The sequence below is a fragment of the Ambystoma mexicanum genome, chromosome 4q (assembly GCF_040938575.1).
Source record: "Ambystoma mexicanum isolate Mex_15411 chromosome 4q, UKY_AmexF1_1, whole genome shotgun sequence".
NCBI classification, from domain to species: Eukaryota; Metazoa; Chordata; class Amphibia; order Caudata; family Ambystomatidae; genus Ambystoma; species Ambystoma mexicanum.
The window spans coordinates 446,421,582-446,443,915 of record NC_090928.1 but is presented as its reverse complement, the minus strand read 5'-3'; the positions used below and the strand labels follow the sequence as shown (position 1 = coordinate 446,443,915).

At 47.6% G+C, this 22,334-nt stretch overlaps 1 protein-coding gene across 3 annotated transcripts in view; it reads left to right on the top strand.

The window, feature by feature from the left end:
• The window catches only part of SANBR (SANT and BTB domain regulator of CSR), a 1,021,507-nt gene that overhangs the window by 594,314 nt on the left and 404,859 nt on the right, over window positions 1-22,334 (top strand). For all 3 annotated transcript variants that reach the window (XM_069608017.1, XM_069608018.1, XM_069608020.1), the window contains one exon: window positions 6,039-6,071. In XM_069608017.1, coding sequence (XP_069464118.1) covers window positions 6,039-6,071 — 33 coding nt within the window. The remainder of the gene's footprint in view (window positions 1-6,038; window positions 6,072-22,334) is intronic.

Below are 22,334 nucleotides of genomic sequence, written 5' to 3'. Positions count from 1 at the left end.
GAGATATGTCGCTTTATCTGGCAGCGCAAAACACCCAGAATTCAGCGCAAGATCCTCATCAGAAGTAGGCATCTTGGAGGCTTAGGGCTCCCGTCCATTGGGCTATTCAAGAGGATCCCCCCAAATGGCAGGACATAGAGCAACTATTCAGTGGGGCTCCCCTCTCCCACCTCCCTTTCCTACTCAGCATCCCCTTCTCCCAACTACGAGCTCCACGCTCAGATGCTGGGATAGGCTGATCACCTTAAGGGGAATTGCTGCGGGACTGGGCCCCTTGACCCCGATCACACAGAACCCTGCCTTCACTCCAGGGCTTCATCCTAGCTCATACCGAAATTGATCGGGAACAGAGACCCTGAGGCTGCAAGAGATATTTGTCGACAATATCCCCTTGACCTTCATTCAATGTAAGGACAAATTTAACCTCCCAGAAACCGAAAGGTTTAAATATATACAACTCAGGCACTGGGTCACCAACCCGTCAGTGAAAAAGGCTGCCACCAGGCCTCCCATAGGCATAGAGCTAATTGCCGCAGAAGGCCAACGTCCTCACAAAGTGGCAACATGCTACAGACTCCTAGAAATAGCTCCAGAGGGGGAAAAATTATCTTATATGTTAACATGGGAGAAGGAGTTGGGGAGGGAGATAGCTCCTGAATCATGGCAAAGAATCTGGGACAGAACACATAAGTCTTCTAGATCCACAACAGTCAGGGAATGCGCAATTAAAATATGCTATAGATGGTATTTCACGCCGCAGAGGCTGCACGCCATGAACGCAGACTACCCTGAGGTTTTCTTCTGGTTCGAGATCCGCTCCAAAATCAAGGACATATATGGATCCCTCCTCCCCATGGACCCGTTAGTGATGGTGTTGGGCGACTCCCCTGAGGACGGATCCTATCCACAATCCGGTCCCAGAGCGCCGCTAATCACCCAACTACTGATGGCGGCCCGCGTTACGCACGCGCGATTCTGGAAAGAACCGGAAGGCCCCCACATTGCACACTGGTGGGTCAAAGTCTGGGAACTTTTGGGACTGGAGAAGCTAACGGCAGCAATAGAGAACCGGACAGACAAATTCCGACATATTTGGGGCCCATTCCTAGAGCATGTGGAAGAAAAGGAACACATGTTCTTCCAACCAAGACTGGTTAAATACCTCCTCCAGCCCTGAATGACTTAGAATGAAGGAAGGACCCTACCGAACTGCTATCAGAACGGGGGAGGATACAGTGCACTGGGGGAGAACACCTGAATCATATGGGGACGATATTGAATTTCCTTTCCTTTTTTTTTTTTTTCTTCTTTTTCTTCCCTTCCTTTCTCTCATTAACGAAGAACGATACAGACTATACAGCTACAACATTGCATCCCCAAGGGTATTTGTGAAATTACTAACAGAACCATAATGGTTAAGATGAAACGTTAATGCAATGTTATACATTATTGGTCACTGCGAAGACTGTTGAAGTTTATAAAGTTGGCAAATTTGGATAGACGACCCAGTCGACTGGAGTCATTGGGCCGGAACTGCCGAATTGTAATCAAATAATTTTGCCAATGTTTATATCGACAAGAATTCTATGTGTATTGATGTTTCAATAAAAAGATTTTGACAAAAAAAAAGTTTGTTAATGTCCCACAACACAGTTCACAACCTCTCTGCAGGTTCTGTATGTTCTGTATGATTCACTCATATTATTAAAGTCTCTCGGTTTCTCTGGGTTCTCCGAAGCCCTCTGATAGGCTTACTTTATCTCTATTCGGGTTTATCTAGCTCCTGTAACTCTTGTGGCCTTCCCAGCCTCAGATATTACTGTTCCCCCCTCTCCATAGCGTCACCTCTTTGGGAGCGTTTGCTTCCTTTCCGCTGCTCGGCTCAGCAGCTAGTTCACCTCTCATGCGGAGCTCGGGAATCTTGCTGCAGTCTGGTCTTGGCATCAATGAATGGGCCCGAGGCCCACCACGGCGTCTGTGTGGTCGTGCCACCAGGCGAGATGGTTACTTTACCGTCCCTGTCTCCTCCTTAGCCCCAACCTCATCGAGATGCCAGCCTTCAGGCATCTTGCAAGCGTTTCGTTCACTCTCCACATTAACGCTGGCTCTGTGATCTAGGGTGGCCTCTGCAGGACGTCTTCCCGTCAGAGGCTCTTCTCTGCGTAGAATTTTCTCCCTCCCATTCAAGGTTCTTCGTGGTTTTATATACATCATCAGAAACAACAGGGGTGTGTCGTTTTTCACTATTCAGTGGATCCAAAACAGGGCTAACAGTCTTTCTGATTCCCATGTAGGCGGATAATGTGTTTTACACAGGGAGTTCCTTACCAGAATTGGAGTCCTTGCCCCCAAGAGAGGAGTCACTCCGAGTGAGGTCCCACTTGCCCAGACCCTTGGGGATGGTCTTGCTGAGCGTGCTCACCTTACTAGCCTTGACGGGGGTGGCGGAAGGGACTAATAGCCCAGATTTGTCACAGAGCCCACTCTCACAGAGAGGCTTCACAGGAGGTCTGGACTCCCTCATACTGCATCTAGTTGCCCAAGATGGTGCCCTTGAACATTAGGTGACCGAAAGTACTTGTAGGAGTCCATGGCACAACAAGAGTCTGAAAGAAACTGTGAAAGGATACGGTGGTGGCTGAGGGAAAGACATGAGGAAGGCCAATATGGGTGCTGGTTAGATTGATGGATGTGGTGGGCTAGCCCCCTTCCACATTTATCCTCCAGTCTGGCAGCTGTTGATCAGTGCCTCATTTTCCTCCTGATGCTCTTGAGCACCCAAGATGGTGGCCTTGTACACAAGTCAAGTTGAGTCATATAACGATGAGCTTGTTTGGCTTTAGAAACATCCTGTTGCTGGAGTCAGTGGCTGATCCAGAATCTGGTGACAGAAAGGTGGCACAAGGAAAGTCATGGGGAAGGCCACTACACGCAACTGAGAGAAGGGATGGTCCGGGGAGTGCCCTGACCTCGACATGACATAATCCCAAAAGCTACGCTTAAGTAATCACAACCAGTGAGTTCAAAGTGAGATGGGAGCCCGGTTGGTGAAAGACACGAAGCAAGAGAGATAATTTGTTGCAAGTGAAGGACAAGCGTAGTATGAAAGACACACTGAAGAGAAAGCTTCAATTGTCCAATGTGTGAACTTTTTGATTGTGAAAGCGATAATTGTGAAAGCGAAGGAAACAAAGTAACCGAGTGTTTGCGTGTATGTTTACACATTGTGGAATGTCTCTGTTGAAATTGCTGTTCGACATAGGAAGAACAACCTGAAACCCCAAAAGAAGCTAAAGAGTGCCTGGAGCACGACCCTGTTTGTGAAAAAGTAAAGAAGCTAAAGAGTGCCGGGGGCATGATCCCATGAAGCCATGGCCCATGAAGCCAAGGTATCAGAGTGGTCCCGTACAGGGCTGAGTAAAACTGTGCGCTCTCGAAAGTCTCTGATATGAAGAGCTGTCGAGTCATTAAGAACTGTAGAACTGTTGGGGAAGGGAACCCCGGTTTTGAACAAGAGAATCTGATGTGAAGAGAAACCATTTAACTGACAAGTAGTTGAAATTGTAGGGGAAGGAAACCCCCTGATGAAACCAGAGAAAGTCTGTGGAGCAAGAAAGCCCTTAGAAACCTGAAGGAACTTTGTGTAGAATATTGGAACCCAAGGAACTTTGTTGAAGCCCAAGTAACTCAAGCTTGGGGAAGGGAGCTGAGGGACAGCTCCAGTGCCATCCTAATATTATGACTCACTATTTTATCTTGATTCAATCCCGTACACATTATTGTTCTATAAGAAAGGGAGGGCAAGCATAGGTTTGATACAGACAACTTTATTATTTTGACTGACAGACATTTGACTACTTTTTGAGTTAGTTTGATGGTTGAGACTACTTTCATTTAGAAAAAGCGCCAGTTAGGAAGTCTCCAACCCCCTTTCATGTTAATAAAGGTTTTACAAACTTGGGTCCTTGTTTCTGTGCCTACCTTTTTATACCATGCCTACCTCACAAGAGTGCAATGCCTGATTGTCCTCTTGCTGCCCATCAGCTACTTTGATTGTGAATCCAAACAATCATGGGTTTAAAAGTGCCTGGTGTTCTGAGTGGTATGTTCACCAGAGCACCTGAGGAATACGTGTCATTTCGTGTTACAACCTGGCCCTGGGTTTGGGAATGCAGGGAAAATGCGTGCCAAAGAAATGAGAATTAGATGAGAAAGGCATCACCTCACTCCTTTCCCCCGACTCTCAAAACCCAATCTGCAGTAGAGTATCGACAAGTGTCTGAGGCTTGTGATCTCAGTCCGAGACAATCCTAATGCCGGGGATTCATGTGCTGATGGCTACTTCGCAATGTATCGAGAGTGAGACCAAAGTGATGGCTCTAGAAATCACATTCTAATCCGGGAGTTCCATTTTGCCACCTTCACTGCTAAAGTGAAAAAGTGGGCAACAACCATTCTGACTACCAGACATTTGCGAGAACAACTATTGAATACCTTCAAACAGGTAAAGTAATTTGAAAATGTTTTCAAGGCTGTCAATTTGCCACCAGGTGCAGGAAGACCTAAAATTATCAAAGTAAAATTGGAAAATATTCTACACACTCTTCTTGAGACTGTGTTTCAATCCGAGGCTGCATTAGCTTGGGTCACTGTTCGTAGAGCCTTCACATTATCGACTTAATGGCTGGATGGCAATACATCTGTTAGTTCAGTAATATCATCAAGGGCACAGAGATCCTCTGATTCCCTGCCGTTAAGTGTGAAGTTTGTTACTTTTTGAATCGGTCTCAAAATTCATGTTTTTCTGGTTTTGGCCATGGATACCAAGTTAGGATGCAAGAATAGCAGTGAGTACAAAGGAAGTGGCTCAAATTAGGCTTAAAGGCCTCAATCTGGTGTCCGGTAAGATTGAGGGCACTTTATAACAGAAAGAACGTTGTGTGCAAACAGAGGTAGATCATATGCTCTTTGTGCCGATCTATGGAAAGGAGTTGGATTATATGGGTCAAGTGGTTTACAGTGATAATACTGTCTTTCTGAGCTGTGCAGGATGAGACTGCACTACCATTTGCCTGGATATGTGGGGAGGATAGGTTATTGTGCTAACTTTAGACTTGGTGCTTTTTTGCTAAGCTATTTGTTGATGTTTTTCTATTACTTGCTCTCTCTCCATACTCTCCTGCTGCATTGTGTTAAGCTGTGTAGCGAGTGTGAGGGTGTTTTTTAGGAAAATATATGTGATGTTTATTTCATCCTTAAAAGCAATTTCCAGTGCTTTTTATCTTCTGAGTTCTTGCATTTATGCAGGGGTGCTTGCTGGAGCCACCTTTTGTATTGTAACCGTGACTTGTTTGTAATAGTTTGGAAAAGAAATAGTATTTTTAGATCCTGAGTTGTAATGTAATCAGGAAAGAGCTTTTTCATATCCATTTGCCTTCCTGTATGAAGAATTTTCGATCATAATTACTGAAAAGGAAAAAAGTTTTTCATAAAGTTGTGTATGTCGTTGGAAAGGTACACATGCTGAACTCTGATAATAAAATGCTATTTTTACTAAGGGTGCCTGTGTTTCTAGATGCTCATGTGACACTCACGTTTGGTACGGTTGTTGATGGCTTATTCTTGAAACCAACAAAACCTCAGACTGCGATTCAATATTTCCAAGAAAACTGTAATTAATGCCTGTGATCCTGATATGTACGAAAAGCCCACTGTATTTTGTTGAAGTACAATATATGTTTCCTAGAAGTGGAATTTTAAAACTGAGATTTTTGAAATCCTATTTTGCTTTTTCCCTGGCAAGAAGTCATATTAAAATATGCACCTCCTCTTTCTTTTGCTAAAATGTCAAGGGGAAAGATGGGTTCTGAAATATGTTCCTTTTTGATAATGTTCTACAGTCACACTTTTGACTTAAATGTATTCCTGTTTATAAGCCCTTCAAAGGTGTTATTTTAGGAAGGCATATGTGTTTGTGATATTGTATGTATTCCTCTTTTTGTATGTCAAGTTTCTTTTCTTTCTCTTATGTTTTACAGTTCCTATTGCTTAAGAACTTTAGTCTTCAATTGGTAAGTTGTAACATTTAACTCTGAATTTTAACATAATGTAATGTTAGCTGTTAGGACTATTTAAGAACTACTCTTTACTTGTCTTTACATAGTATACTCCTCAGCTGAGGTATTATCGTTGCTGCAGGCTTTCCTCCACCATTGTGGTGTTTGGCGGCAAGGGAAATCCCTGTGAAAACACATGTGCTTTTGCCCAAATTTGAACAATTTGGGAAATAAATTAATTCATTAATCAGCAATAAATCAACAAATGCAGAACACTTAGATACAACATACCCATAGAAAACCCACGTTCTAAATAACATAAATATTAAGAAATCACATATACACAAAAGAATAAATGATCTGTCAATAGGTGGGCATTTTCAAAGTATAATCTGGCACAATGTCCATTTGTGATACAGGATGTATTTATCTGTGGTTTCCAGAAGAAATCGGTTTCCGTTTGTTTACATACGAGTACAACACACTTGGACTTTTGTATTTAAAAAGCAGTCTCTTGCAATTTGTATTGTTTCCCTCTCTCCCTATAGATTTAACAGATTGGGAGTCTGCCTTCATTTGAATATAAGACACCCATACAAGCCATAGTTATTGTCTATTTGGTGCATAATATATCATGCATTTTCGAAAGGGTTAGTGATGTTTCTTGAGTACGATTAAAACTGGCGACAAAATCTGTGTTCAACTTTAACTTTTGTCTGTATTGTCCAAAAGTGTTAAAATTGGAGGGACGGTCTGCTTCTCAGACCTTTTAGTCCTTAATTGTGTCAACGTCACTGCATTGACTTTTGAGACAACAGAGGTATGCAGAGTGACCCAGAGGGAGACTCCTAACTAGAGGGAACAGCACTAGATGGATAAAACCTCCAGTCCATAGACTTGCATTGGGCTGCATTCACATGGTCACTGCAACAGAGACCACAAATGTGCCCTCCACCCCCTACAGCAAGCAAGAGGAGGAAGTGAGCTCAAAAGGTGTTACACACCTCCTTCATTAGGGCTACCATTATAAAATGTCGGCTTACTGCCTAACAGGAAGGGAAGTGCTTAGTAGCAAAGTTGGTTTGGGAAACCTCCCAGCTATCCCAAAGTACACAAGCAAGCATACTTAACAGTGTCTGTCTTAAAAAGGCTTACACGCCTGTAATGTGAAAATGTCAGATCCAGAACATCACTGTGCATGGTGGTTTCCATGGCTTGCCCCCCCCCCACAAACAATCACTGTAAAGCACAAATCTGATAACGAGAGTGTGAACTAGTGTGAGACTACCAGGCAGATTCGAACCTGCGGCCGCCAGGCAAATCCCCGGGCATTACAGTAATTTGAACCAATTTTATACTCATTTGAAAAAATGAGATAGATATAGCAGATCACATGAATTAAAACTAAAATTGTGTTCAATTATTAATTTTAAGTTCATTAGCAGTTCTGACTAAAATGGGGTGTGTGTTTTGAGAAAGGCTGCAATGCAGCAAACCAGGATGTACTTTTATGCTAAAAAGTTGATCTGAAGACTTGTAAATCTGTGGTTGGCTTGTATGATAAAAAAAAAGAAATGGGTTGAGACCACAAAGGGACGCAGACAACATGACTGCTTAACATGTCAGCTCCCTTACCCACTGAAAAGTGATCACGGGTAAATAACTCCTGTTGCACCCAAAGCCTGAAGAGAACGGTGCTGATGGCTCTGTGAAGGTATAGAACTGTCACGCCCGAGAGATCAGGAGTCGTAACGGATTGCGAAAGGGTGCAGCCTGGCGAACGAGAGGAGGAACCCATGACAGTGGGCTCGAATGAAAAGCGGGGCCGCCCCTATCAGTCAACAGCCCCAGAGGAGATGGAGAAGGGGCAGAGCCTTGAAGAGCAACCTGGGGGGGGCTGATGGTTCATGGCCAAGAGGAACCCCCGGTATACGTCGCTGGGTGGCCAGCTCCCGCACCACAGTTGGAGAGGCATCGTTGACTCAGCGGCATAAGGTGAGCGGCGGAGAAAGGGCGGTCCCCATGCGTAAGAAAGGCACTGCAGCACGGACAGACACATCGGCCTATACGTCAAGGCACTAGACTGCCTTTTCCACAGTGCTCGCAACACGTGGGGCCTGGCACAGGAAGCATCAAATGGGAGATCCTTGCAGCGTCGGATGTATGGTATGCACACAGTGCAGGCCAGGCGCTCTGTCAGGAGAGGACATATTGGGGGTGCCCATATCGGAACATGGAGCTTGTGCAGTAAAGGCAGCCGGAAGGTCACCACCCCAGCTCCACACCACCATACAGACAGTAGAGTGCTTACTGCACTGGCCGTACCGGGAATCATCAGCAGAGAGGCTCGGCGACAAGACGAGTAAAATGAGGCCAGGGCTCCCAGCCAGGGTGCCAACAGATGCTGGGGAAGTGACGGCCAAGGACCTAACTGACGCGGCGACATGAGGGGAGCCATCCTTTTCTGCTTCATACCAATGCCCTCACCAACGCTCTGGGAGGGAGACCAACAGGAGAGGCTACAGCCACGAGAAGAGTGGCGGGCGCTCTGACCCCCGTCACCGAAACAGTGACAAGCAGGACGCTATAAAAGAGGGCACTACATGCCGAACCCTCATTCACTAGAAACACAGGTGAAATCACTTGTAAACATTCTCTTCACTGTCAATAACTTTTGATTGAATCCATCCAGGTGGGGGGTGTGCTGTGAAATACCTGAGGGTATGTCACACCGCGAACCTCGAGAAACCCTTATTCAGGTGGCCAACGAAGGGCTGATCCCGTCAGATCCCAACTGTAGGGGTGAAAGAGCGAGAAAGGCTCACCCAGATGGAGAAGCCTGGGGTTGTACTCAAGGGACTAACCCAAGGAAGACGCAGTATTTTTCCGGAGAAGGAGAGGAGGGCGAGGTCCTTAAAACCTTTGTAGGCTGTATTACATCTGCCTCCCTTCCTCCCATTAGCTCTCTCCTATCCCAACCCGATGTCCCCTCCATATCCGGTAAATACCCTATGAGTCCAAACCTTGTTGCACTTCAAAACAGCACCTCCCTGAATCCCTGTTTTTCTGTTCCCTACCCGCATACTCCTGGCCATTCTTTTCCACGCTCCTCTTGTCACTATTTCCTGCAATCCCCATCTGCTCAGACAAAATACTACCAATCCCACAATTCCCCCTGTTCACTTCATACTAATAATTCTGGTAATTCCCGTGTGTCTCACAAACCCTCCTACTAATGTCAAAACACTCTAATATGACGGTTGTAATTCCATATAGCACTATTTCCCCATCCTACACCGTAGGACAATCTGACAATCTACTCCCCCACCCCCTTTTCCACACCAACACTTTTTTACCCCGCACAAGACAGCAGACTCATAGCGCTGTGTACCTGACCTGTCCCGAGACAAGGGTCAGGCAAAGTCAGGTGATTACTCAAAGTCACACACACCTGACGGCCCTTTCCTTTCCCCGCAGGGATAAAAGGTGGAGCAAAAGAGCACGGTAAGAGCAAGGCAGACCGCACAACAAGACAGCCAAGAGGAGGAAAAAGGCAGCAAATATTGATAGGATAACGAGGAGAGACACAACCTTGCCCTTTTTGACATAACCCTGCGAACCCTCCGCTGAAGGAAACATAAGAACGAGCACAATAGCCCAAGTGTGCTGCAACAGATGTCAACGGTACACGTAGCGTATGAACGCTGATAAGCCGGAGCGAGAGAGACCCTTGCTTCTGTGGTACCGGCCTTGACTTCAGTAAAGAGGAAAAGCAAAGCGGTTCATCACAGCCAGTGAGTCGAGAGGAGAGCTGATAAAAAATGGGCTGTGGTGAATGAAAGTCACAAAGTGGCTATGTGAGAAAAGTAAAGGAGAGACCAGCTGCAGACGGGGACTGGCACAACGTGGGGGCTGCTCCGAGAAACTCTGGTCAATCCCCAACTGAGTAAAACTACAGAAACCAGAAGGCCGTAGGAGAGCCGCCAAGATACGTCAAAGTGGTCATACAGGAGGTCAAGCAAAATCCCTGTACAGTCAAAAGTTTTGATTTATGAACTTTAAAGAGAGCAAGGGAAGTGAATTCCGCCACATGAGAATGCTAGGGAAGTGAATCCCGTAACCACTGAAAGTGAATGTAAAGGTGAAGTTGACAAGAGTGAACCCGGCCGAGGGATGTCCACTAGAACTGTTTAAACAGACATTAAGAGTTGTGAAGGAAGGAAAAGCCATACTGCACCCGGTGGAGGGAGGCTACCAGCCGAGAGGGGTCCGAGCCCGAACGAGGGAGATCCAGGGGTGAAGCCATCACCCAAAGTCTATTAAGAGAAGGAACTGTTATTTGTTTTGTGGACTACAAATTGTAAAGGGTCAGCGCCTGGAAGAGGGGGACCAGGGTTGAATCCATCACCCTAGAAATACACCCACAGAACTTTGCGTTTGTTTGTTGTTTTTCTTGGTAAATATATCAGGCCCGCGATACTAGGAAACCATTACCCAGGGGGCCTAGATATCGATAAGAACTGGTTTAGGATGCAAACCCGGAAGGAGTTCTGAGGGGTGAAAACCAATCACCCATGACCACAAGGAACAGGGATCAGCGCCCAAAAGAGGAGGACCCAGGGTTGAAAAATCCTCAACCTAAATAAAACCAGAAAACAAATTTTCATTTTGTTGAAGGAACTTTTGCTTTGTTTTTGAATATGCCAGGCCATCGAAGGGAAGAGACTTTCAAGTGAATCAAGACTTGGCCATCGACGGTCCTGATAGCTGCAAGTGGAACTGTCGACTCGTCCCATCTTACCCCGTGCTCAAAACGTGGGGAAGGGAGATCCAAGCTACCGCATCCTGACCTAATATTTGTGAATACTTCTTTCTTTTCTTGAAAAACATCCCCCACCATTTTTGTATTAGTTGTAAGGTTTGACAATAGTTTTCTTAGTATAAGCCCTTTTTATTTGACTCAACGCCACAAGGACTGTGTTGTGGGGTGAAATGAAAGATCTGATACTCGGGTAAGGGAAGTGAACTTCTTTACTAAGTTCCAGTGACAAGGTATATACATCAGGTAACTCCAAGGGTAAGTAATTAGGAAGTTACACAGGAGACATCCACCAGCCTCCTCTCTCACAGGCTGCTTCACAACAACTGACCTTCATGGAGCTTACAGTGGCACCCACACTGTGCCTTGAAACACTTGCGTATAGGAGCATTATAAATGCCATATCATATCATAGCACAACATTCCATAATAATATTCCATCAGGCATTCTCTCAGGCATGCATTCATGCAGGACCAAAGCAGGGAACACAAGACACAACAGACTGCCTTATTTTCATTTAATGGTCGATGCTTGTTCCCATATTAGATTTAGGTTTAGATTAGGCATTTTTCCAACCTGCATACAGTTTAATAAACACCCTTGAACTTGCCACCATGAGTTCCTTACACCGCCCAATATATTGAGGTCCATGGTGGCAAAATGCCACCACTACCAGCACTAAATGGACATCGTCCGAAGGGCCAGAGAGAAAGGGCAGATTGAATTTGAGGGCTTAAAGATCCAAATATTTCAAGACCTGTCAGCTCTCACATTCAAAAACGAAAGAGTGCTGCATCCTGACACAATGGCTGCGGGAGCGGAATATAGGATGTAGTTGGGGATTTCCATTTGCGCTATGCTTAGATGGGAGAGATGCTGCCGGTGACCGTTGAACCATCCAAGTGGAAGGGACATGTCTACTTGGCCCGAGCAATGTTAACCGGCAATCCCAACCAAGAAGTGTCCGGCCAACTGGTACAAGGAAGTTCCGCAGATACAACACACCATGATAAGGAACATTGCCCTGTCCAGGGAAAATCACTATACACAACTACTGACTTCATCAGAGACGCAACAGCAGTAGGAGGGGCTGACGGAGATCTCTTTGAGCAACGAGCCAATGGACAGGCCCATTTAGTTTACGTAACGGCAGTTATGTTTAATTTAGCTAGGAGTCTTTTGGGGCGTTTACAAATAGTTTGGTTGTTTATATAGACAGGAGGTCTTGCCTGGATGGCCCTCAGTTGTCTTAGAGGGCATCTCATTTCAGGGGTGGCATCACCAATGGAGGGATGTCAAGGTGGTGGGAGAATGGGTGCTTAGGGGGATAATACAAGTGATCTGGGTTCCCATCCACTTTGTTCTTTTTTATGGGGTGGTGGGAGGGAGAAGTGGGGAGAAATATTGACTGACTGGGAGGGACTGCCAACCCTGGGAATCTGAGACACACAATAAGACAACATGGTCTAGGTTGAGAATTGCAACTTTGAACAAGGATGCTCCTTAAGGGGGTAAAATGTGTGTCTCTCAGGGGGGCGTGGCTAACTGAAGACGCTGACGGATGCCTCTTCGGTGAGCTCTGGGGACCCTTTCCCATCCCGAGGCCTCAAAACCCCTTTAAAATTATCAAATTACTTAAGGAATAGACCCCACAGGTGCCCGAATGCCTGGGGGTAAACTGTTCGAATTTTAAGAGTGGAAGGGCCTGCACGAAGGAGTGGCGAGAGGAAGAGCGGAGAGTCCGAGTGTCCGGGACAAAATGGCAGACGGGACCCAGCTTGGCACTCTGAAAATGCCAGACTAGCCCCTGTAAAGAAGCGAGGCAACTGCCCGGCGAGACTCCCCACCTCCTGAAAGTGCCCTAGCTTGGGCTGCAGACGATCGTATTCAGGGGGACCCTGGCTCAGTGAACAGAGCCGAAGCAGCCTGGCGTGCGGCCCCTCCCTCCACCCTCGCGGGCGTAGGACCCAAGCTGGGGGTGCAAGAGCAAACTTCGAAAGCAAGCAGGAGCCCGGAGGCATTGGACAAGGAGGCATTGGAAGTGGCCAGGAGGGGGGAGTGAGCAGCGAAAATCCTCACTGCTCAGGGCACCTGTGCCCCCAGTACCAACTCCACGCAGAGCATCAGCCGGAGGGCGCAGCAGAGCTTCGGCAGCAGAACGGCACCGCCCGGGACAGATAGCAGCGGACGTCCACACCCACGGTGAGTGCTCCAACTTGACTGCGCTGGGTGCCGTCCAGCTGGTGCTGCGAGGTATTAGTCTGGGCTGGGGAAGATCACTGTGACCTCGAGGCGGAGGACGTGAAGAAGATGCAGGGAGGACTCGCATAAGGGACAGCTGCGGGCCCTCAATGGTATAACTGAAGACGGGCTGCAAGACACACCCTCACTTCTAGCAGGACAGCCCAGAGAGAGTGGCTGAGGCTCCACGGGAAGTGGGACGAATCAGAGGCCACCACTGCATGTTATGAGGCACCTAAGGGGGCTGGGAGGCACTAGCAGGAGCACAAGCAGGAGCAACAATCCATGAACGGATGCCCGCGGGGAAAGTGGAAATAAGAGGCACCAGGGTTAATTACGGCACAAACGGGCAGTGATGTGTTGGAAGCAGCAAGGAAGCACTAGGGAGAACCCCTGATCTCTTCCTTGAAGATATTCAGCAGATGTGCCTCCGGGGGTGAAAAGGCGAAGAAGGCACAGGCCATTCTCACCAAGGCGGTGTGAAGAAGAAACCCCCACAGTTTACAAGCCTTGCACAACCTCACAGCGTCAAGTAAGAAAGGGGTGAAAACCACATGCCCCCCACATTCCCCCAGCACGGGCAGCAGTAAGGCTTCACAACCTGGGTGAGCAGACGCACATAGCCTTGGGGGACAAAAGTCAGAGACGTACTGAGAGACAGACAATTCCCCAGGTTGGGCTTGCAGACCCTCAAGAGTGCATACAGCATAGGAGAGGCACACCACGACAGACCTAAAGGGAGCACCCCGAGCAGGGCATATTGGTAGAGCACCAACGATGGCCGAGGCCGAAGCACTAAGTGAGGACACTCCTCTCCTCTCGTATAGGCAACATGGCCAAGCAATTAACGAAATCGAAAGGGGCAACATCGGGAGACATCAAAGCAATGATGCAATGAGACCCAAAAGCGCAGCCAACTGCAGGCGACGATCCAAATACACTCCCCTCCATCGGAAGGTCCATATGAGCCCAAAGACCCACCGATCCGAACGTCGGATCTGCTTGCAATGCTGCAGGAACTAAAAAAGGACATTAAGGAGAGCACATCCGACCTGGCTAAGTCCATAACGGACCTAAATAAAGGGGTCATGGCGGTAGAGAGAAGGGTCGATGAGGTGGAGACTGCAGTGGCCGAACAAGGGCAAGAGCAAGAAAAACTAGCAAAACGGGTACAAGAACTAGAACAACAGGTGGAGCGGGTCCAGAGTAAACAGGAGGATGTCGAGAACAGGTCTAGGCGAAATAATATTCGAATCCGGGGGATTCTGAAGTCCGTGGCAGACTCCGACCTACAACAATATGTGATACATCTGTTCTGGCAAATCTTGGACATGGGAACGAAAGAGAAGTCGTATTGGACCGGATGCATAGGGTCTACTCCACATTTTAGTTTAACAAAAATCTAATCCCAGACGTATTGACCCGGATACACTTATTCCAGCTGAAGGAGGACATCATGAAGTCTGCTCAGAAGAAGGAACCTATAACCTTCCGGCACCTCCCCAATCCAATCCCCTATTCAACTACATCAGGATCTAGCGCAGACTACCCTCTTTAAAAGGAAATGCGTGAGGGTCGTCACAGACTGGCTATGGACCAGTGGGGTGCTTTACTGGTGGGCATACCTGACCGGGCTCTGCTTTGAATGGATGGGGCAACGGTTCACGATCATGAAAGAGGAGGAAATGGAGGACTACATGAGAGGAGAAGAAGGCAGTGAAAGCAACGGCAAAGAAAGTACCCCATCTGGAAGAAGGGAGAAAGAAGGCAGGCCAGAGAGGGAGCAATGGAAACCTGCGCATGCCCGTCCGAGGGGCCGGAACAAAGAACCCGAAGCCACGGATCCCACATGAACATGAAACTCCACAGCACGGATGGGATCAGCTTGGGACTTGAAGGCTGAGAATCGAGGAAGTTGTCCAGGATCTTTACGTACATCACTGCGATGGAGGGTAAATATGTGCTCATGGGTGCAACCCGCCGGAGCGGGGGGGGGGGGCAAATAAGAAAAGAAAAGTATAAGAAAAGTTCAACGGCTTTAAAAGAAGGGGGTGGGGGGCACTGGGTAATAATGGACCCGGTGAATCGCTGTGGCTATACAATGGCGAGAGTTCAGTGAGGAAGTTTGAGTTTGGGATTTGGGTGGGGGGAGTAGTTATGTTATTTGGGTGGTGGCTACACACAGCATATACGTGATATCCAGAAGGGCGGACGGGCTTGACCGCATCATGATAGGCAGGGCATCAAGGTACAATAATGGCTGATTTAACACTTGTCTGTCACATTAAACTTTCAAGGGCTTAACTCCCCAGTCAAGCGGAAATCCATGATGAATAGGCTGGGGGACATGTAGGCCTCAGTGGCATGGATGCAGGAAACACATTTACTCACAGAAGATGAACACAGACTAAGGCACAGGGCCTTCCCTAGGCAATTTTAGTGAGACGAAAAAACGGGGAGTAGGCGTCTTGCTGGTAAAGGCTATCAATTTTGAGAAACAATTCATAAAGAAAGACCCGGAAGGCTGCTACTTAATATTGGGAGGGAAATTGATGAGGCAACAGGTCACGCTGGTGTCGATTTATGCCCCCAATGAAGGGCAGGATCGCTTCCTCTTGAAACTGCTGCCCACGATCGCTCAGTGGGGAGTAGGGCAGATCATGATTGGGGGCGACTTTAATAGAGTGATGAATGCGGCGATGGACAAAACCCTCCCGGCCACCACTAATGATCACACGTTTAGACAAGCCCTAGCACAATTCATGAGGGAACTACACCTAATAGAGACATGGCGATTTTTTTGCCCGCAAGTAAAAGCATACACTCCTTACTCAGCGGTACATAGGGGCCACTCCTGAATCGACATGGTGCTCATCTCAGACACACTGGTCCCACAAGTCACGGGACTGGAAATTGGAGTGAAGTGCCTATCGGATCATGCACCGGTCCTCTTAGAGCTAGAACCTATCAACCCACGGCAGCAGTCCCACAAAGATGGCGCCTAAATGAGGTGATTCTGAAGAGCAGGCCTTAAAGAATTACTTTAAAGAAAATGTCACTCCAGGAATAAACTGGGCCACTATCTGGGACGCCAGTAAAGCAGTAGTAAGGGGCAAATTTATCACACACGCAGCAAAGTACATTAGAACACGGGAAAAGGTGAGGCAGGGCATGGTAGCCAAGGTAGCAAAGGCGGAGTGCAAAGATAAAGGCTCACAAAAAGCATGGCGGGAATTTAAAAAAGTTAGGGCAGTCCTAGAAGCCCATTTGGCTGACGAAGCCACGCAACTGCTTGTGCGAACTAAACAAATCTATTACATAAACGGGGACAAAGCCAACCGATTCCTTGCAACCGAATTGAGACAGCAGAAATTCCGTAATCGTATAGTCCAACTTAGAAACTGGGAGGGAGACCTGGTGGGGGGGAAGAGGAAATAGAGGAGGTTATACATTCATACTGTATGGATAACTTGAAAGGGGAATATCTGGAGTGGGACGCACAGACAACATTCCTGGTTCAGGTAACCTTGCCGCAAATGAGTGAATTAGACAGGCAAATGCTAGAAGCACCAATAACTGAGGAAGAAGTCGGGGAGGTCATAGGGGCATTGAAAGGGCACAAATCCCCAGGCATAGATGGGCCAAGTAATGTGTATTACAAGACATTTAGGGCTACCCTAGTTGCTGTCATGATGCCTACCCCCGGACATCCAGACCAGGTCCATCAGTCCAGGGAGCAGGTATCCAGACACCTATTGAAAACCCAGCCACCCCGGCTAGGGGCTATCTGGGTTCAGTCCTGGCGCCATAGGCGCCAGGCTCATATGAATAAACTTACCTCATGCAGACCATGCTGCAAAGAATCCAAACCAACGTGAGGCCTGGAAGGAACTACTTTGTTTCAGGGACTATTTTTTACTCGGGTGTGGTCTTGGGGAACTTCTTACCTGGGACTACTTTGGAGGCTATTTAAACCACGCCCGATGAGCAGCACACACTTCGCGTTATTCTGCATTCTGCAGCGTAACGCTCACCGTGCCGGTCAGTCCAGCATCCAGTCTTCTGCCACGCCCGCCTCGAATCCGGAGCTCTAGAAAAGAAGGGAAAATAAGAAGAAAAGGTTAGAGCAAGAACATTACCTTAATTCTTCAACAGAGCCTGGATCCTTTGCGCATCCGAACAAGGAAAGATACTTTATTTGTACGCGTTGCACCGCCAGCTGCAGCGCCGCGCGATACTTACCAGTCTTCACAGCACCTCCTCGACCCGGCGCTGCTTCATCATTCATCGCCGAACTCCGGGCACCTAAAGGGGACGAAGAAAGACAAAAAGGTGAGCCGTGAAAACCAACAAAGACAATTTCAATTATCACAATAGACTTACCGAGTTACCGCCGGAGATATTATTCTTCTACACGCCACATTGTCTTACGCTGCACCTGTAAGGAAAGAGAAAGCAACAGGTTAAGCACTGGCATTTTTTACCGAACAGTGTTGGGTAATACAGACTCTTACCTAAACTCAATCAGCTGCTACGGGACAATCTCCTCTCGAATCAAGCTGCAAGACAAAGGAAGGAATCGGACAAGAGTGAATAACAGACATTTTGAACTCTTACGAACCAAACACTTACGGCTCCTCGCCACTTACCTCAGAGTCAATATTCATCTGGAGCTCACCCAATTCCTTCGGACCAGTGAAGTAACTGGTTATCTACGCGCCCCTGCACTCCACGCAGGATGGAGAGCTCATCATTCAAAACCATAAGGTGAGACTGGTGAAAGGGAATATCGGAGGTGATTAGTGGGAAAACGGAGGGGAGGTGTGCTCACTCAATCCACGGGCGGCTAATTCCCTTTCTCCGCTTTCAGGAGAATACTCCTACGGGTCAAGCAGATAAAATTAAGCAGGCCAGTCCAATCAGTCATCTCTACTCTACGAGTTACGTTGGTGGAGGCCGCAGCTATCCAGTTCCGACCGTCGCCCCTGTGGGGGCCAGGTGAGCATAACAGAACGCGAAGCCGCCCTACAAATTCCCACCCGGGCGTTATGGAGACCTCAGAAACCGACCAACTGGCCCAATTATTAGGGGAACTTAGGGCAGAAGTACATTCTGTCCGCCAAGAAACTAATGCTCTCAGGAGAGAACTGATTGCGTCTAAGGATCACACTGATGATCTCGCAAGGCAACTGCAGCAAAACCAAGCTGGGGAAACACCCTTACCTGGACTCGGGTGGGGGGGGGGATCCCAACTCCTGCTCCATCAAGCAACCCTGTGCAAGTGTTTTTACCTGGAAATATCCCTTTAGCACCACCCGAACGCTTTGCCGGAGACCCAAAAAGGTTTGCCGTATTTATGAACCAGTGCCGCTTGCACTTTTTATGTAGACCTGGAGCCTTTCCGAATGATCAAGCCAAAGTAGCCTTTGTACTATCGTATCTCAGTGGCAGCGCAGCTGATTGGTCAATTCCACTAGTCAAACAGGATGATCCTCTTCTTCGGGATTTTCAGGGCTTTCAAACAAGCATGGAAAGACTATTCGCCCGACATTTACAAGGACAGGCCTTGGATAATGAACGTTGTCCCTACGACAGGGTAACCAGGATCTGCTCACCTACATTGCAACCTTTAATAGGTTGGTGGTGGAAACCGAATGGCCTGAGGTAAAACGAATTACGTTATTTCATCGTGGACTCTGAGGAGAACTCAAAGATGTGTTAGCTCAAGTAGTGAATCCACCCCAGGATTGCGCTGAATACATAGACCTGGTGATCCAGTTAGATCACAGACTTCAGAATAGAAAGGCTGATCGAGCTAAATTTGAGAATCGGGTATTTATTAAACCCAACGTTACCCCCAAGGGAACAGATTCATCAGAACCCATGCAGATCGGGGGGGTTAAAGGACCCTTGACTCAAAAGGAAAAAGAAAAGAGACAATTGCAATTGTGTCTGTACTGTGGAACCTCGGGACATTTTCTGCGAGATTGCCCTGCTAAACCACCCAAGAAGGTGGTAGGAGTTGCGGACAAAAGCCACATAGAGCCTGACTCGGGAAACGACCACGTAGAGGTCCGCTTGCCGAGCTTAAAAAAGGACACTCCGACCTCGCACCTAATTGTGCCAATTGTCGTTATTGATCCAAGGCAGCCATCACGTATGCACGCAGTGAGAGCATACATTGATAGCGGGGCCATCGGAAACTACATGGATTCCTGCCTCTTTGCAAAAAGACCACAACTAATATAATCACCACTGTCGATGGGACTGAAATTGCCTCTGGGCCAGTAACTCACTCCACTACAGAGGTGAAGCTGTTGGGTCAAGATGGGCATCGAGAAAGCATTGTGTTTGACTTAATCAAGGCCCCACAGTTCCAAATAATTCTGGGGATGCCGTGGTTGGAAACACATAATCCTTGTATTGATTGGCGAGAGAAGAGAATGACCTTCCCGGATTGTGCACACACCTGTTACCCGGAGAAAACCTTGAATAAAGGCTTGGCCACAGTCGCTACTCCAATGGCGCAGTTACCTCGGGAATATCAAGAATTTCAGGATGTTTTTCAGAAAGAACAGGCAAACACGTTACCACCTCACAGATCATATGATTGTCAGATCGATCTTTTACCCGGTGCACAACCTCCATGCAGTAGGATTTACGCCCTTACGGAGCCCGAAAACCGTCATCCACGACAATACCTGGATCAATACCTTGCTAATGGATTCATTCGTCCATCCAAGTCCCCCGCAGCCTCAGCTTTATTCTTCGTGCCCAAAAAGGAAGGTGACCTTAGAACGTGCATAGATTACCGCGCATTAAACCAAATTACGGTAAAAAAACGATACCCATTGCCACTGATCCCCGAATTACTAGACCAAGTAAAGGATGCTTGTATCTACACCAAGTTAGACCTCTGAGGGGCATATCATCTGGTACGTGTAAAGAAAGGCGACGAATGGAAGACTGCCTTTCGCACCAAGTATGGATTGTTCGAATATCAGGTGATGCCTTTCGGGTTCTGCAATGCGCCGGCAGCCTTCCAGTATTTTATGAACAATGTCCTTCGAGAACTCATTGACGTCTGTGTTGTTGTATACATAGACGATATCCTTGTGTACTCCTCCTCAGAATCAGACCATGTTAAGCACGTTCATGCCGTTCTTGAAAAACTGCGCCAGCATAAGTTATATGCAAAATTGGAAAAATGCGTTTTCAATCTAGAGAAGTCGAATTCCTTGGATTTATCCTGACCCCAAAAGGAGTTTGAATGGACTCTCGAAAGGCGGACGCAATCCTCAAGTGGCCATCACCTAGTTCAGTTAAAGGAGTACAAAGCATGCTTGGATTTGCTAATTTCTACCGCAGATTCATTCCAGAATTCTCACATATTATACACCCCATCACAGCACTCTTTCGAAAGATGGCCAATTTCACACAGCCTTCTACAAGACTAATAATGAATGGGGGGCTCTCAGATAGTATCCCCATCCGAAAGGGCACGAGACAAGGGAGCCCACTATCGCCATTGATCTTTGCCATGGCCATGTAGCTGTTGGCACAGAGGGCCCGCAAGACCTGGGAATCCAAGGGGTGGAGGTGGGCGATGGAGGATCCCAAACGGTAGCTCTCTATGCGGATATTGTCCTCTTGTTTTTGAGGGACACGTCACACTCACTCCCAAGGGCCATAGAACTGCTAGACGGGTTTGCAAGGATCTCGGGGGTCCAAATCAATTATCCTAAATCTAAGGCACTTAACATCACCGAGAGGATAGAACAGCTATCAGACTGGGAGAGTAGATACCCTTTGAAATGGGAACAGAAATCGGTAAAATACCTGGGAATACAGTTGACCCCCACATATGAAAGATTATATGGGGCTAATATCCCGGACCTACTGAAAGCATTGGCAGGAGACCTGAAGTGCTGGGACATGCAGGAATTATCATGGGTGGCGCGGATAACAGCAGTTAAAATGACCCTGCTCCCTAGGTTTCTGTATGTGATAGGTGCTCTCCCAATACGCGTCCCGGGCCCAGCAATCAAAATGTTACAGAGGGAGGTGATCTCCTTCGTTTGGAGGGGGAAAAACCGAGGGTCCCCAAGAAGGTATTGTTTAGACCACAAGCTCTGGGTGGGCTGGGGGTTCCAGAACTCGGCAGGTATTTATGGGCAGCACAGGTAGCACCCATGTTGCAATGGCCGCCCATAGAAAACCAGAACCGATGGGCTAGCATCGGAAGAGATGCAACTAGGATTCCCCTGAGTAGTCTTGGCTTTCAAGCGGCATGACACAGAGGCAAGGAGGGCACATTACTGGAATCAACTAAGGCCACTCTGTGGTATTGGAACAAAGCACTAACGGGCAGAAAGGTAAAAGCGGGGGGCGGTCCTCTCGCTCCGGTTGCTCATAACCCAGATTTCACTCCAGGGATGCAGGCTGACTTCTGGACACATTGGAAGGGGAGGGAGAAAACCCTGGTACTGAAGGAACTCTATGAAGCTGGGATAACCCTAACATTTGAGGGCTGCAAGGCTAGGTTTGATATACCGGAGGGTGAGCGATTCCATTATATCTAACTCAGACACTGGATCTCTAACACGAAGGTCCGGGATGGAGCAACTAGGGACCCAGTAGGGTTGGAACTTAGGATAGAAGAAGGCCAGCCTGAAAAAGGAGTATCAAAACTGTATCGACTGATGGGGGTGGTGGACCCATACAAATCCCTTTTGTACATGCAAAGATGGGAGGCAGATGTGGGGTGACTAATATCTTGGGAGACCTGAAGCCGAATATGGCATAGGTCGCTTCAATTAAAGAGGCGACATACAAACTTTGCGGGCGGTGGTATATGATGCCAGCACGCATGCATTCCATAAGACCGGGTTACTCCACATCTTGCTGGAGAAATTGCGGACAATCTGGGGATTTAATCCACATGTAGTGGTCCTGTCCGGTGGCAGAGACTTACTGGAAGGAGATATTGAGCCATATCAAGGAGATAGCGGGGGCGCAACTGCCTTGGGACCCGGTGGTTGAGGGGTGCTATGCGAGCTCTGGGGCTAAAGCCAGCCTTATTACCCACATGCTGTGCGCAGCAAGAATCACCCTGGCGCAAGCATGGAAGAACAAGCAGGGGCTGGTAATAGCCGTGTGGTGGGTGAGGCTATGGGGAGTGATGGCCATGGAAAAAGTAACGGCAATAGCTCATGGT